This window comes from Ursus maritimus, unplaced genomic scaffold, assembly GCF_017311325.1.
Source record: "Ursus maritimus isolate PB19 unplaced genomic scaffold, ASM1731132v1 scaffold_25, whole genome shotgun sequence".
Taxonomy (NCBI): domain Eukaryota; kingdom Metazoa; phylum Chordata; class Mammalia; order Carnivora; family Ursidae; genus Ursus; species Ursus maritimus.
Genome location: NW_024425008.1, coordinates 40,581,713 through 40,597,553, shown reverse-complemented (window position 1 = coordinate 40,597,553; position 15,841 = coordinate 40,581,713). Strand labels below are relative to the sequence as shown.

The 15,841-nt window shown below is 36.7% G+C and overlaps 1 protein-coding gene across 2 annotated transcripts in view; it reads left to right on the top strand.

Moving 5' to 3' along the window:
- DDHD1 (DDHD domain containing 1) overlaps positions 1–15,841 on the top strand; it is an 89,155-nt gene that overhangs the window by 51,241 nt on the left and 22,073 nt on the right. For both annotated transcript variants that reach the window (XM_040641847.1, XM_040641846.1), the window contains exons 5-6: positions 3,045–3,151; positions 8,715–8,821. In XM_040641847.1, coding sequence (XP_040497781.1) covers positions 3,045–3,151; positions 8,715–8,821 — 214 coding nt within the window. The remainder of the gene's footprint in view (positions 1–3,044; positions 3,152–8,714; positions 8,822–15,841) is intronic.

Sequence of the window (15,841 nt, the reverse complement as noted above, 5' to 3'; positions counted from 1 at the left end):
ATCATAATCTGAGAAGGATCTATAGTATGTAGCATGTGTAAAGAACTCTTACAATAAAAAAAAACTCTATTTTTAAAATAGGTAAAGGATTTGAACATTTGTCCAGATAAAATATGCAAATGGTCCATACGCACGTGAAAAGATGTTCGGTATCATTAGGCGTTAGGGAGATGGAATTCATAACCACAAAGAGATGCCATTTTACACCCACTAAGTTGACTCTTAACAAAAAGATGGAAAATAACAAGTGTTAGGATGTGGAAAAATTAGAACCCTCATGTTACTGATGGGATTGTGAAATAGTACAACTGCTTTGGAAAACAGTTTAGCACTTCTTCAAAAATTTAAACGCAGAGTTAGCATACGAGCCAGTAATTCCACTCCTAGGTATATACCCAAGAAAATTGAAAACCTATCTACACAAAAACCTGTTAAAGAATATTCATAGCAACGTTCGCATAATAGCCCCAAAATAGAAACAGTCCAAGTGTTCGTTAGTTGATGATGGATAAGCAAAAGTATATTCATATGGTGGAATATTATTCAGCTATAAAAAGCAGTGAAGTACTGATTCATGATATAACATGGGTGAACCTTGAAACATTAAGCTAAGTGAAAGAAACCAGACACAAAAGGCCACATATGTATGATTCCATTTATATAAAATATCCAGAAGAGACAGAGCCATAGAGAAAGAAAATAGATTCATAATTACCAGGGCCTGGGGAGAGGCAACAAGGGGAGTGACAGCTATGGCTACATTGTTTCTTTGAGGGCAATGTAAGTCCTGAAGTTAGATAGTGGTGATGATTGTACAACTCTGTGAACAAAAAAGCCCCCAAACTGTTCAAAAGGGAAAACTCAGTTTGTTTCAAAAGGACACAGAAGCCAACTTGGAAAGATTTGCTGACCAAAAAGGAGACAATTTGGGCATCAGTAAGGATGATAACTGCAACGGATTGAAACACCTCAGATAGGGATGCCTGGGTGACTCAGTCGGTTAAGTGTTTGCCTTCAGCTCAGGTCATGATCCCAGGGTCTTGGGATCGTGTCCTGCATCAGGCTCCTTGCTCAGTGGGGAGCCTGCTTCCCCCGTGCCTGCTACACCCCCTGCTTATGCACGTGTGCGCTCTCTCTCTCTGACAAATAAATCTTGAAAAAAAAGAACAAATAAGTCTTAAGTCTATGAGTTAGTAAAGATGTCAAAAAATATACAAGCTAAGAACTCAGTATTTTGAAAATTGTTAATAAAAGGGAAGAATTAACCATTCATCCTGCCTTTTCTCAGTTCATAAACTATTTGGTTGTACTACAAAGCAGCCAAATATTTGATGTGAGGAAACTTCTCTTTCTAGAGAAGTACAGATAAGTGGATGTGAAAAGTGTAAGCTTTATAAGCAAATAAGGAGTGATGGAACCATAATAAATTAAGTAATGATTGTCGTAACTGCTAGTGTCACCAAAAAGAGACCACCACATTTGTATGCACCCATGGAGTAGTAGTCTTGCCAAAACAGTAGAACTCGAATCTGATCAAGCCCTGATATCTCACTAAGAAATTACAGGAAGTAGAGGACAAAGAACATGCTAAACAACACCATGGAGTTGCAGTCATTAAAAATCAGACTCTGAGGAACTCTACAGGACAAAAATAATTTACAAAACAAAACCAAAAAAAGAGCAAGGGGAACCAGTAGATTAAAAGACGCATAAGAGACATATCCACCAACTACAGTGCATGGACTGTAAAGTAGTCCCCCACCTTATCCTTAATTTCACTCTCTGTGATGTCAGTTATCTGGTGTCATCTGCATCTGGAAGCAGGTGGTAGTAGCCTAACGCTACACTATGTCACAATGCCTACGTCATTCACCTCATTTCATCTCACCACATAGACATTTTATCGTCTCATACATCATCACAAGAAGAAGGATGAGTACAATGCAATCAGATTTCGAGAGACCACATTCATATGACTTTCATTACATTATATTGTTGTAATTGTTCTCTTTCATTATTAGGTATTGTTAAGCTCTCACTGTACCTAATTTATAAATTAAACTTTTTCATAGGTGTGTATGTATAGGAAAAACAGTATATATAGGGTTCAGTACTATCCAAAGTTTCAGGTATCCACTAGGGGTCTTGGAATATATCCCCACATATAAAGGGCCGGGGGGGGGGGGGGGGGGAGCTGACTGCTATATTTGGAGTTCCATTCAGACAAGTGTAAAAGTATATTTTATGTTATAAAATAACATTTCTAGTCTAACTGGGAAAATGGGACCACTGAACTACATATTTGCTGAAATCAAAAAATTATTGAAAGTTTTGGTATGATAACAGTACTGAATACGTTATGTTTTCCTTACATTTTAGAAATAGCTATTAATAAAAATTTTATTATGAAAAAAATTTATTATGGAAAAAAATAGCTACTAAATGATTTATAGATGAAATGATGTGATGTCTGGGATTTGCTTTAAAATATTATGGGGGAAGGGTGCTGCTATAAAGGGTTAGTGTGAGGGAATTTGGGGGGATGATAGAACCAGTCCATATCTTAATTGTGGGGGTGCTAACCACAAATTATACAACTGACACCAGGAGGGAAAAGAAGTCAATTTTGCTATATCTTAATTTTAAAATATAATTTAAAAATTCATATTATGGAGAGAATGAGTGGAGGAATAGATGAAATAAGATAGGCCATGACTTGCTAATATTTGGAGCAGAGTGATGGCTGAAGGTGGGGGGAATTTGATGTCCTGCTCTCTCTACTAAAGATTTATACATATAATTATTTAGAGTATAATGTGAAAGTTTGTAATATTTGAAATCATAGATAACAAATTTAGAGAAATATCTTCAAAATTAAGGTTTCCTAGTCTTGTGAACTGCATAGTGTAATAATGATTGAAACGTTATAGGATGAAGTTAGAAGCAAGTCTAAGTGACATGATTAAAGACATTTTATACCGTGTAAGTACATGTGAGAAGTTACTCTGATAATATGTTGTTTTGTTTTTATTCTGTTTTTTCAGGATGAGAGAAGCTGCAAGAAAAATAGAAGAAAGGCATTTCTCTAACCACGCAACACATGTTGAATTTCTGCCTGTTGAGTGGAGGTCAAAACTTACTCTTGATGGAGGTACAGTTTGTTTAAAAATTAAGTGATTTTAGTCAGTGGAAACAAAGTGTTGCTCATTGGAAACAAAGTGTCTTTCATTTAGTTGTCTTGAGGTATATTCAGTCTTCATTCTAGATTATTTAAGTAAATAAAATCCATTGATTTTTATTTTTTTATCTCATTATTATTATTAACACATAATGTATTATTTGTTTCAGGGGTACAGGTCTGTGATTGATTTTTAAAATAATTGATGTATGTTGATTTGGATCACCATGTAGATTTCACAGATAGCCCAGTTTTCGTGCATGCCTTCCGTGGATTAGGGGGCGCAGTGGGAGGATGTGGGGAGCACGTGGGGAGAAAAAATACTGTCTCAAGTTTTTGACAGAAAGTGATTGTCCACATTGTCCACAATTCCATATGAGCTTATATTTTCTTTCTAATAATTTTCTTTTCCTATATTTGGAAGATAAAATCTCAGGTGTTTTTTTTCTTTTGTTCCTGCATTCCCTGGGCTGGTGCATTCTAATCTACCATAGAGAAATTATACAATATATTTGTTTAAAATCATTTTTGTTTGCTTCCTAAAAGAGTTATTAGCTAAAATATGCACAAAGTTGTGACCTTTTAATATTTAAACCATCAGGATGGCATGTTTCAGTTCATGATTTGCATAATCTGGAAAGTGAAAGAGTTGTTCAGACATGATATCGGCTGCTGTTTGTGGAGCTTTTACTGTGTGCCTGGCACTCCATCGTTCATTTTGCATGGAGTTTCTCATTTAATTTTCTCAGGTGTCTATGAAATGTACCCACTTTATTTGCTCTATTTCACTGATAAGGAAACTGAAACTCGGTGAAAGGTAAATGAATTTAACTTAGAATGGCAGACGGAATCTCGATCTGTATGATACCAGAGCTCTTGTTCATCGGCACTAACCTGCCTCCCTGGATGATTTCCACAGATTCTTCCAAGTCTGTGATTCTATCTCATAGTCAGTTAAGAATGTCACTTATAGCTTATAAACCAAAATAGGTATCCACAGTTGTAATGAGTTCAAAAAAAAAAAAAAAATACTAGTGACCAAAGAAGACTTCTCAGCAGCAGGAACTTGTATGTAAGGTTCTAGTGTAATTAACACTATCTTTTGGGCTTTTCCCATTTACCCAGATAGATTTCTGAGGCTGCTCAGGAATTTAGACAGTGTAGATGAATTAACACTTAATAAAACTGAATCTGTTATTTTCCATCAGGTTTAAACTACTGTGATAGACTCTTAAAGGCATTATGGTGAGTGAGACTAAAGGAAAAACACCACTGTTTCTATTCTCAACACTTCTGATACCAAAATACGGAGGTTTTTCCCCATACCAACCATTTCTCCAATTCTGGCTGTCCTGCAGTTTAACTCAGTTCTGCCACAGACTCCCCAGAGAAAGTGCAGTCAGATTCAGAGCTCAGTCCCACAAGACTGCCCCCTACTTCAGATGCCATCACTCATTCCAGATCGTCACTTGTACGTCTGACTCACTGGCTATAAATTGGGGAAGGGCGGTGACCCCATCCGAAGGTTCAGGAATTTACCAGATTCACAAAATGATTCACAAAGCTCAGGGTAGCGTTTACTTACATTTACTAGTTTAAAACACATTTACTGATTTAAAAGGGTGTTACAAAGGATACAATAAAAAGCCAGATAAAGAGCTATGTAGGGCAAGGTATGGGGAAGGGGTGCAGTGATTTCATATCCTGTCCAAGTGTACCACCCTTCCAGTCCCTCCATGTGTGTGCCAATCCAGAGGCTCCCCAGACCCTGTTGTTATTTAGAGTTTTTATGGAGGTTCTATTCTGTAGGCATAATTGATTAAATCACTGGCAATTGACCTCAGTCTCAAGCCCTCTCCTTTACAGAGGTCAGGGTTGGGGCAGAAAGTTCAACCCTCTAATCACACGGTTGGTTCCTCTGGCAGTCAGTTCCCATCCTTCAAGAGTCACCTTATTAGCATAAACTCAGGTATGGCTGGAAGAGGCTTATTGTGAATAATAAAAGACGTTATTATAAAAGACAAACTATAAGGAGAGAAAATGCATTTACAGTACTGTGCTGTATATACCAAAAAAAATCCATGTGTGAGTGGACCCACACAGTTCACACCTTGTACAGGGGTCAGCTGTATATCCCAGTATTACAGTATTACAGAAGCCAGTCTCAAAGGCTGCATAATATGTGCTTCCATTTATGTGACATACTGGAAGAGGCAAAATTGTAGAGACAGAGAACTGATCAGCAGTTACAGGGTTTAAGGGAGAGTTTAAATTTAAAAGGGCACCTTTTAGGGTGATGGAACAGTTCTGTGTTCTGATTATCATGGTGGTTATGCGAAAGAATATGTGCTTTAAAACTCAAGGGTCAATTTTACTGTTTATAAATTAAAAAACATTGATAAAGAGTATTTACCTTCATTTACCGTCATTGTCCTCATTGGTATTGAAGGGCTAAAATCATTTCCTTTAAATTAGGAACAAGCTAAGGATACTCTGCTCTTATAAAAGATACTCAATTTGAAGTCTTAACCAGCATAATGAGATAAGGAAAAGAAATAACAGTTTTAAGGGAAGGAAAAGATATGTTTTCATTTGCAGGTCTTATGGTTGTCTACACAGAATATATAAAAGAATCTAAGGAAAAATTACTAGAATTAAATCATTTACAACGCTGTGAAATAAAAGATCTATATGCAAAAATAACTGCATTTCTATATGCCAGCAAAACTTCAGAATAGCATAAAAATACAAGGTTCCGAGAAATCTAATAAAATATGTATACTTATATTAAAATGAAAAAAACAAAAGATAGTAAATATAATTTTTAAATACATACAAAGGTCATTTTTGTAGATTGGATGGTTCAATATCCTAGAGATATTAATTCTCCCAAACTGATCTATAGATTCCATGCAATCCCAATCAAAATCCCAATAAAGTCTCATAAACCTTAACAAGCTAATCCCAAAATTATTGTAGAAAGATCGGAGGCCCGAAAATAGCCAAGATACAGAACAAGAGAGTGAAGAGGGTGTCATGTGCTGGTAGATAACTGGACTATTTTTAATTTTTGTATTTAAGACCGTTTAGATTGGCACAAGGATAGGCAAACAGGTCAGTGCACCAGACTAGAGACCCCTCAAACAGATCCGTGCTTAGTTTGGAAACCTGAAGTATGACAGAGCCAGCGTTACAGATCACAGCTGAAAGGATGGCCTGTCCCATAGTGGTGCTTGGTAGCCAGTTATCCTGGGGTGGGGGTGGTGGGGAATGATTCGTACCTCACATTCCAGAAGATCAAATACATAAGCCAGGACTTTAAAACATATTGGAAAAAAATAAGGCACAAAAACACAACTATAAAGTAACATTGGTAAATCTGATTAGACTGAAATTAAGAACTTCTTTTTCTCAATAGTCAACATAAAAAATGAAAGACAAACCACAAATGGAAAAGATGTTGCAACAGAGCAACAGATATAATCACCAAAGCTTTAATATCCAGGATAAAGAATGGGAAACTTAAGTGGAGATAGGCAGACACATACATACACATATGTGTATATATATAGGTGTGTCTGTGTTTTATAATATATATTTTTAATTATATATTTTTATATATTATAAAATGTACATCTCTCTAGTAATCAAGGAGATGCAAGTTAAAACCACAATGAAATATCTTTCAGCCTTCAGGCAAAAATTTAAGTGACAATACCAGATGTTGGTGAGGCTGTACTGCATTGACAATGCTCATTGACTATTGGTGGGAGTGTGAATTGGTATGATCACTTTGGAAGATGGTTTGACATATTCTTACAAAGTTCAGTGTGCACGTGCTCGATGCCACAGCAGTTTCACTCCTGGACGTATATACCCTAAAGAAACTCCTAGACATGTGCACGAGGAGACCTGTACAACAGTGTTATTGGGAGCATAGTTATATTAGCAGAAGACTAAGAACAACCCAAATGTCTTTCAAAGGAAAGTGGGTATGTTGTTAGATATGTGTGAAATAGTATACAGCAGTGGAAATGAGTGGGTTACACCAAATGGGTCAACATCAATGACTCTCAGAAGCACACTATTGGGAGTGAAATAATTCAATTTACATAGTGTTCAGAAACAGACAAAATGAAATAAAATATTAAGCTCTGGCACATAATAAATGCTATAGAATTGGCTAAAGTTATTAATATTAATGAACATGTAGTAAATCTATAAATCTATAAAGCAAGAGTGTAACACCAACTTCTTATTGGTGTTTACTTAGGGAGAGGCATGTGATCATTTAGGGATATACTCTGGGTTTCAGAGATACTGGCAATATTCTTAAGCTAGGTAGCAGAAACGTGTTCCCATATATAAATTATTCTCTCAGATGCACATATTTATTAAGTATCTTCTTTGTATGTATGTGTATTTCACAGTAAAAGCTTTTTTTTTGAAAATGCATTAAAATGGCATTGAAACTCTTCGTATCAGCATGGTAGTCACATCTTTCACTTTTACAGTTTAAAAATGGGTTGTGCTACCCATACCTTTTACATCTTTGAAAAAACTTCTAGCTTTTGCTTGAATCGTTGTCTTCCAGTCATTATTAGATTGTATTAAAGTAGGGAATAAATAAAAATAAACCAATTCAGTGAAAAACTGGAAGGTAAGAGAAACTGCACTAGACTAAAAATATAAGCCTTCTCCTGCCTAACTTGTGCTTTCATATTATGATATTTATCCAAGTATAGGGCTGCTTGTATTTTTGTGGGAAATGCAAAGTTTCCTGCATCTCTGATCATTTTATTAGGCATTTCGGAGAACAAGCTTCTCAAGGTAGAATTTCCACGGGTTAGCAGTAATTCAGGAGTGCTAAATTGTTTGCAGGGCAGTGTAAGTGACTTTCTTTTTTCAAAAGTAAATTATACCAACTTTATCTTGTTTACTGAAGAGGCCCTCTGCTGATTTGCCTTTGTGCGTGTTTGTAGTTTGGCAGCTTTTGTCCATAGGATCTTGGGTTCACTAAAGAAAGATGTATGTAAAGCATAGGGGAATTTTTTAATTTGTTGCTGGTTTGCCACCAATGGCAGTAGGCATTCCACGTGGGTATTGCCAGGCCCAAGGTACAGAGGCCAAAGAAGAAGAGAAAGGAAACAGAAAAAGAGGTACAGGAAGAGTGAGGTTGTGTTCCTTAACCCTTGTTCCAAGGATAGAGTTGGCCTGGTTTTGCTCTGGGTGCCCCTGAATGTCATGCAAAAGCCAGTACATAAGAAAAAATGGTAAATCTTTAGAGATTTGATAATGGCTTTCATCCTTAATGTTCCTTTCCTTCCCGTGTCCCCTTTAGTCTTTTACTGTTTTTGTTTTTTGTTCTTTCAACATTTTGCAAGAAGGGAAGGTTCATTAGATCCAAAGCCACTCTTGAATTTTAAACATGAACTTAAAGACCTGTTGTTTCAGAGAATGTAATTTTTTTTTGCAATTTATTTTTTCCCTAAAACAAAGATCTTCTGTAAGTTTAATCTTTTTTTTAAATTTATAGACACTGTCGATTCCATTACTCCTGACAAAGTACGAGGTTTAAGGGATATGCTGAACAGCAGTGCAATGGACATCATGTATTATACTAGCCCACTTTATAGAGATGAAGTAAGTATCATGATTATCTTGTTGCTGTTGGGTATTTTTTAGAGTGATAGCATATGTGTCCTGAATTTTAAATTTTTATGCTTTTTTTTTTTTTTTACAAGCAAATGAGAATTTAGAGGAATCCATTAACCTATAAATAGCCTGTATTTAATAGTAAATTTGATTATCTTCAAACTACGCATTGGGAAACCCTTAGTACAATGGATAATCTTGGAAGTCAGAGATTGGTTAGAAAACAGCTCTTTGAAAAATACCAGTTTTCCTAAATCGGATTATATCTACAACTATTCTCCTCACAAGAAAGTTTTAGGCACTTAAGAAATTTCCTTCAAGTTTTTGTTTGTAATAGACTTGCTTTTATTGTGTCATTGTAGTGAATTCATATAGTTCCTTAAGTAGTAATGTTGCTGATGCATCACAAAAATAACCCTGGGTGGGGGGAAGGGGAGGGTAAAAGCTTATTCAGAGGGATGAGAGACTCTGCACTGAATACATTTTGTCACGTTATTGGTAAGAAAAAAAGAATTCTGTTGCGTAGGAATAACCTTGTTAATTACCTAGCATGTGTTAGCTTGTCCAATGCTCATAAAAACCCTATGAGATAGATATAGTTAGTATCCTCATTCAAAAGATGAAGAAACTGGTACAAGGAATAGTTACCAGTAGAGCTGCTCTGTGCTGCTCCAAGCCAGTTCATTTCTGATTCTGTTCATTCAGAGTCATCCCTGACCTCACTCAGGATATCCCTTGCATATCTATAGAAATATGTTAGATTAATTGCCACAGAACTTTCTTCTCTTCGGGCTGCCATCCCCTCAGGATTTTTCACCATTCCTCTTTCTATAGTCCCTCATTGTCATATCCCAGTATGGGGCAAAGTCTGCCTTGCTCCGCATGATAACGGTAAAACAAAGTACAATAAACAGTAAAAACAGTAAAAAGAAACTGTGCTGGACCTCATTCTAACCCAACAAGGAAGGCCTGGTTCATGAGGTAGAATACTGATAATTTATGTGTTCATAGTCCTTTATAGTATATTTTGGGCATTGTTGGATATGCACTAAAGTTTAGGAAATTGAACTATAGTATTGCAAGTGAAACCAGTAAGGGGGAAAAAAAGGAACGAGAATGGCTGAGAGCATATAACATATATACACACTCATAAACCATAAGTATACTTTATACACACACATATGGTTGGTAGGTTTCCTAAGAAGGTATCCTGAATGTTTAAGGGTAAAACGTACTGAGACATGTTCCCCAAAACTAATAATAAGAGCTTTTTAAAAAAAAATTTTAAGTTGACATTAGTAACAGGAAAAACTGGAAAGAGAAAAGTGTCAGACTCAAAGCTCTGACCACTGGCTAGTGCTGAGAAAGTAGTCACTTTCTATTTTACTCTTATATCTCCAAAAATAGTTACCTTTGGAATGGAGTTGAATAAAACAGATACTCAGTGGAAAGAGGGAACTGACAGCTAAGATAAATGAAATAGAGAACACCCAGAGTGTTTGGTTTTTTTTTTTTTTTAAGATTTTATTCATGTATTTGTGAGAGCACGCACATGTGCAGGCGCTGGGATGCGGAGGGAGTGGGAGAAGCAGGCTCTCCAGCTCCCCACTGAGCAGGGAGCCTAATGAGGCCATCCCAGCACCCTGAGATCATGACCTGAGCCGAAGTCAGACGCTTACCCAACTGAGCCACCCAGGTGCCCCAAGAACACCCAGCATTTTAAATTAGTTTGTCTTTTAATCCAGTTGAATTTTGTGGAAAAGCACCAGAGAACTTGTGGCTGAGATTCATCATCCATCGTGAGCAGCGTTTCCCAGACATCCTTAACTACAGCAATTACTTGGGGTACTCATTAAAAATATAGGAAAAACAACAGTCTCATGGGGGTTATTGGAATTGAAGGTATAAATGTGAATTCATGATTTTGAAAATATATGGGTGTGTATAGATGTCTGTATATTTAAGTGTATATTTATATACATATATACGCATATATTACCCACCTGTGTGCATTGAAAGGGCCAAGAAGGGAGGGTACCACAATCTAATGAGCATACCTAGCACCCGGATCTTTGTCTCCAATACTATTATTACCCTCTAAGAATAAGCAGGGTTCCTTGGGAAAATGGCTGACTCAGACTGGAGTAAGATAGGTACAGGTGGAAGCTTCAACAACTTGTCATGACAGAAAGTAGGAAAATGCTCCAGAGAATGATGGGGCAGGTCACAAGGACACAGGAGCCAAATTAAAGAAGCACATCCCACTGGCCAAATCTGGAACAATTTGAGCACCAAAGTAATCAAGTAATTATTACTACTTATTGCAAGGAATTGGTAGTAGTAGTTTTAATATAGAATTATAATAGGGATAATAAGTTATAAAATCAGGGGCGCCTGGGTAGCGCAGTCGTTGGGCGTCTGCCTTCAGCTCAGGGCGTGATCCCGGCGTTATGGGATCGAGCCCCAAATCAGGCTTCTCCGCTATGAGCCTGCTTCTTCCTCTCCCACTCCCCCTGCTTGTGTTCCCTATCTGGCTGGCTGTCTCTCTGTCAAATAAATAAATAAAATCTTTAAAAAAAAAAAAAAAAGGAGTTATAAAATCACTGAGAAATTCATAATCTGTATGATTTACAAACCGATACACAAATGGGGGAGAAAGCTTCTTTGCCGACCATAAACGCAAAGGACTTTCTGAATAATATGGAGGGAATGCTGGAGGACAATCCTCATTTTGCAGCTGTCATGGTAGGATCAGGTAAAAGAGGCTTGGGCAAGATTCATGAGTGGATGCTTAATTGAAGGCATTATTTTGATGAAGAACAAGATATTTGCATAGTCATTAAAAAAAACAGGTATAGAGTGGAGAAATTAGGCAACGCCTTTATTGGGTGTTATGAGGGACATTAGGAGGACACAGCATCTTTTGTGCAGTACTCCAGTCATTAGGAAACATCAAGCAAACATAGAATGAGGAAGTTCAAATAAAGTAAGAATGGCACTGTGTTCTTTTAAAATGTAAATATTGTGAAAGACAAGAATGGCTGTGGAGAATGTTCCAGATTAAAGGAGGCTGAAAAGACAGGATAGCCCAATACAACATCTCATCCTAGACCATAACTTGTACTGGATGGGGGGAAATGCTACAAAGGATGTCGTTAAATCATCTGACAAAATGTGGATGGTAGATCAGATTAGATGAAATGTTATATCAGAGTAAATTTATTCAAATATATCAAAGTAAAGTTGATTACTACACTCTGAGTATGGAAGAGAATATTCCTAGTCTTAGGAAATACACACTGAAGTATTTAGGGGGTAAAGGACGATAACGTATGTAATATATCCTCAAATGGGTCACAAAAAAATGTACAGGGATGTGTGTGCTACAGAAACAGACAGAATGATAAACAGGATAAAATGCTAACAATAGATAAACCTTTGGTAAAGGCTATATGGATGATCTTTGTGGAGTTTTTTTGTTGTTGTTTTGTTGTTTTGTTGTTGTTGTTGTTTGCACCATTTTATCAATTAGAAATTATTTCCAGGTAAAAGGTTAAGAAAAGGAATGAAAAAGAATGGTTTCCACAGTCCCTTCCCTGGAGATTCTGATTCAGGGGGTGTGAGGTAGAGCCTGTGAACTTGGGTTTTTTAACAGTTACCCTGGTGATACCATCAGGGAAATTTGGGGAACATTGCTTAAGGTATTGTGAAGAACAAAAGAAAACTTAGAAACAGGAAAAAATTGTTCTTAAAAAAATGATGATTCTTCAAATCAAGCCCATTTAGCACCAGGTTGATGTTAGCCAGTATTCTAGATTAAATTATTTTTAAACAGTGTTGTTTCCTTAGGAAGTAGTGATAAATAACAGCAGTCAGGAGGTCTTTAGAATTGTATCTTGCCTGGTGAATGAACCTTGTTTGGTTTACTCGGTAGGCATATGAAAGAGCCTTTTTTCCCCCCTTCCTCTCAGCCTTTGGAGGTAAAATAAATGCCATTCAAAACCTGCCACTTAACCAGCTATGTGACCTTAGATCAAATTTCCCACTTCCTCAGCTTCCTCACTTATAAAATGGACAGAAGATACCTACCTGATAAAGGTTGTCATGAGGATTAAAGATGTATATAGAACTCCCAGTACAATTCCTCCTCCTTAGATTCTCAAGTTGTGATTAATTATCTGTCTTTATGTATTTCAAGGTCTCCCATTTAAGAAAAAAAAAGGAAGAGACTTATTCTGTTAACTCTAGAAAGTAAATAAGGATCAGTGATAGAAAATATGGAAAGGAACATGTTTGTTTACTAATGACAAGAACTTTGTAAGTAACTAAAGCAGCCTTAAAAAAAAGTCTCAAGGGAAAAAAATTGTAAATAATGTGATGGATTTTAACTAAACTTATTAGTTGATCATTTCATAATATATACATAGATCAAATCGTTATGTTGTGCACCTTAAACTTACACAGTGTTATGTGTCAATTATATCACAATAAACTGGAAAAAAGTTTTTAAAAACTAGAGGTGTCCTCTTAGAGTGTAGACACTCACTGGGGTAGATGCTGAGCGACTTACCAGGCTGCCACTGAAGGGAGTCCTGCCTTCACCGCAGTTTAAATTAGATCATCTCTTAGTTCCCCTTTCGCTGGAGATTGTGAGATGCTCATGGGAGGACCCTAATTAGTGATTGTGCCAATAATCCTTAAAAGCCATGGTTAAGGGAAAAGTTTGTGTATCAATTAGTACTTCTCAGGTCATACTTCCTAAGGACCCATTTTAAGAAAGGAAACTAATCCAGACTACAGAGACATCAGAAAGCCTTTGGCCCTTAGTTTAACCCTGAGTAAAGTAACATGAAAAATCCAGAGAGAACTATACATCTTGTACATCTGAACTCTCTTTTCAATGACTTTTAAAAATAAAGAATTTTAAAGAGAATGGTCGTGGCCATCTCTTGTTATTATTACTTGAAAATCGTTCAATTGATGCATATGACTAAAACTCTCTAAATTACTTTTTCTCATTAAAACTTCCTGAAGCAGAGAGGACAAAGGACTAATTATATTCTTCAGCCATACTTTGTTGGTTTGGATTCTCTCTTGAAACTGCTGGCTTTTTCCTTTTGGGTTGATTTTCTTCATAAAGTTTAACTTTTAAGCAGCAGTTACGAAAATTAAAAACTCTTAAGCTTTTGAAAAGCCATCAGTTGCCTACCATGTGAGGTTAGCTGACTTGATTAGATAATATTGTAGAGCTAATAAAATTAATATCACAGGGTATATCATTAATCTTGGTTCATATATCTCAAATGAATATACTTGGTCACAAAGGGATCATTAGCTGGGAGAATATAATTGGATCAGTGAGGAGAAGGAGAAGAAACCCTAATTAGAGTAGACTTTGTGGACACAAAATAGAGGTGGATTTCTCATTTTGCTGCTGACTGGATGATTTATAAAAGCATTTCGAGGTAGTGCACAACGGTTTAAAACTTGGCTTTCGGGGCGCCTGGGTGGCACAGCAGTTAGGCGTCTGCCTTCAGCTCAGGGCGTGATCCCGGCGTTATGGGATCGAGCCCCACGTCAGGCTCCTCCGCTGTGAGCCTGCTTCTTCCTCTCCCACTCCCCCTGCTTGTGTTCCCTCTCTCGCTGGCTCTCTATCTCTGTCGAATAAATAAATAAAATCTTTAAAAAAAAATAAAAAAATAAAACTTGGCTTTCAAAATCATAATGTTTTGGAATACAAACATTCCTGTATATGTAAGCTATGGGCAAAGATTAAAAATGCTACCATATCTAGATAATGTTCTAATAAAGAAACATGAAAACCACTTCTATGCAAGTATATGGTTAAAACAGATGAAAGCATCAGCTCTTCAGAAACTGTCCATTCTGTGTTTCTCATTCCATGGTGAAATATTTTAACATCAAATAGACTTTCTCTGTCTTGGATATTTATCCTTGTTTTGTTATCCATATGTGATTACTGAAGTATTGGTATAGTGAGAAATACTTTAAAATTTTTTGATATGAAATAGGTTAATCACTGGTAGAGATGCTGGTAGATCTTTTCCTTTTTTTAATTTTTAAATTTTGATGGGGAGGGTGGTATTTGAAAACAAAAAGATTGGATATCTTTTGCCAGAGTACTTGTCTTTTAGTGTTTCTGGATTTACATGGTGTGAGTCTTAAAATCAAGGACTTCAAAAGTAAAAACTATTAACAAATGTTGCTTTTGAAGGAGTTTATCTTATCTATACCTTAGCTTTTTCTGCACCTCCTTTCATTTTAGATTATAAATCAAGAAAATTACATGGGGCGCCTGGGTAGCGCAGTCGTTAAGCGTCTGCCTTCGGCTCAGGGCGTGATCCTGGCGTTCCGGAATGGAGTCCCACATCGGGCTCCTCCGCTGGGGGCCTGCTTCTTCCTCTCCACTCCCCCTGCTGTGTTCCCTCTCTCGCTGGCTGTCTCTCTGTCACATAAATAAATAAAATCTTTTAAAAAAAAAAATTTACAAATTTTAAGGGTTACTTGGTATTCTTCTCAAAGCTAAGTCCAAAGCATTACACTATAATTCCCTTTGAGCAGAGCCCTATAATTATTATCACACTGCCTATTCCTTAAACCATATTGACTGGAATTATCTACAACCCACGTCTTAGAAGATTTTTATATACATTTGCCACTAAGGCAGTAGTTCCTAAAATGTGGTGTCCAGAACTGCTAAATCAGACCCTATGGATTGGAGCCTAGCAATCTGTCTTTAACAAGCCCTCCATGTGATCCTGATGCACTTTGAAAGTTGGAGTTGGCTTTTCCCAAGAAAAAAAATGTCCAGTTAAAGTAAAACCTTTGCCTTTCTCCCTAGTGAAAAGGCCCCTTATCACCCTTACACAGGCTAGCAGCTCCTCCTATCCTCCTCTTCCTTCATTGGCTGAATATATTTCATCAGACCCAACACATACTTTCAGTAGCTTTAAGCAGACCTGAGTATTGCATTGTAGAGTTCTGTGA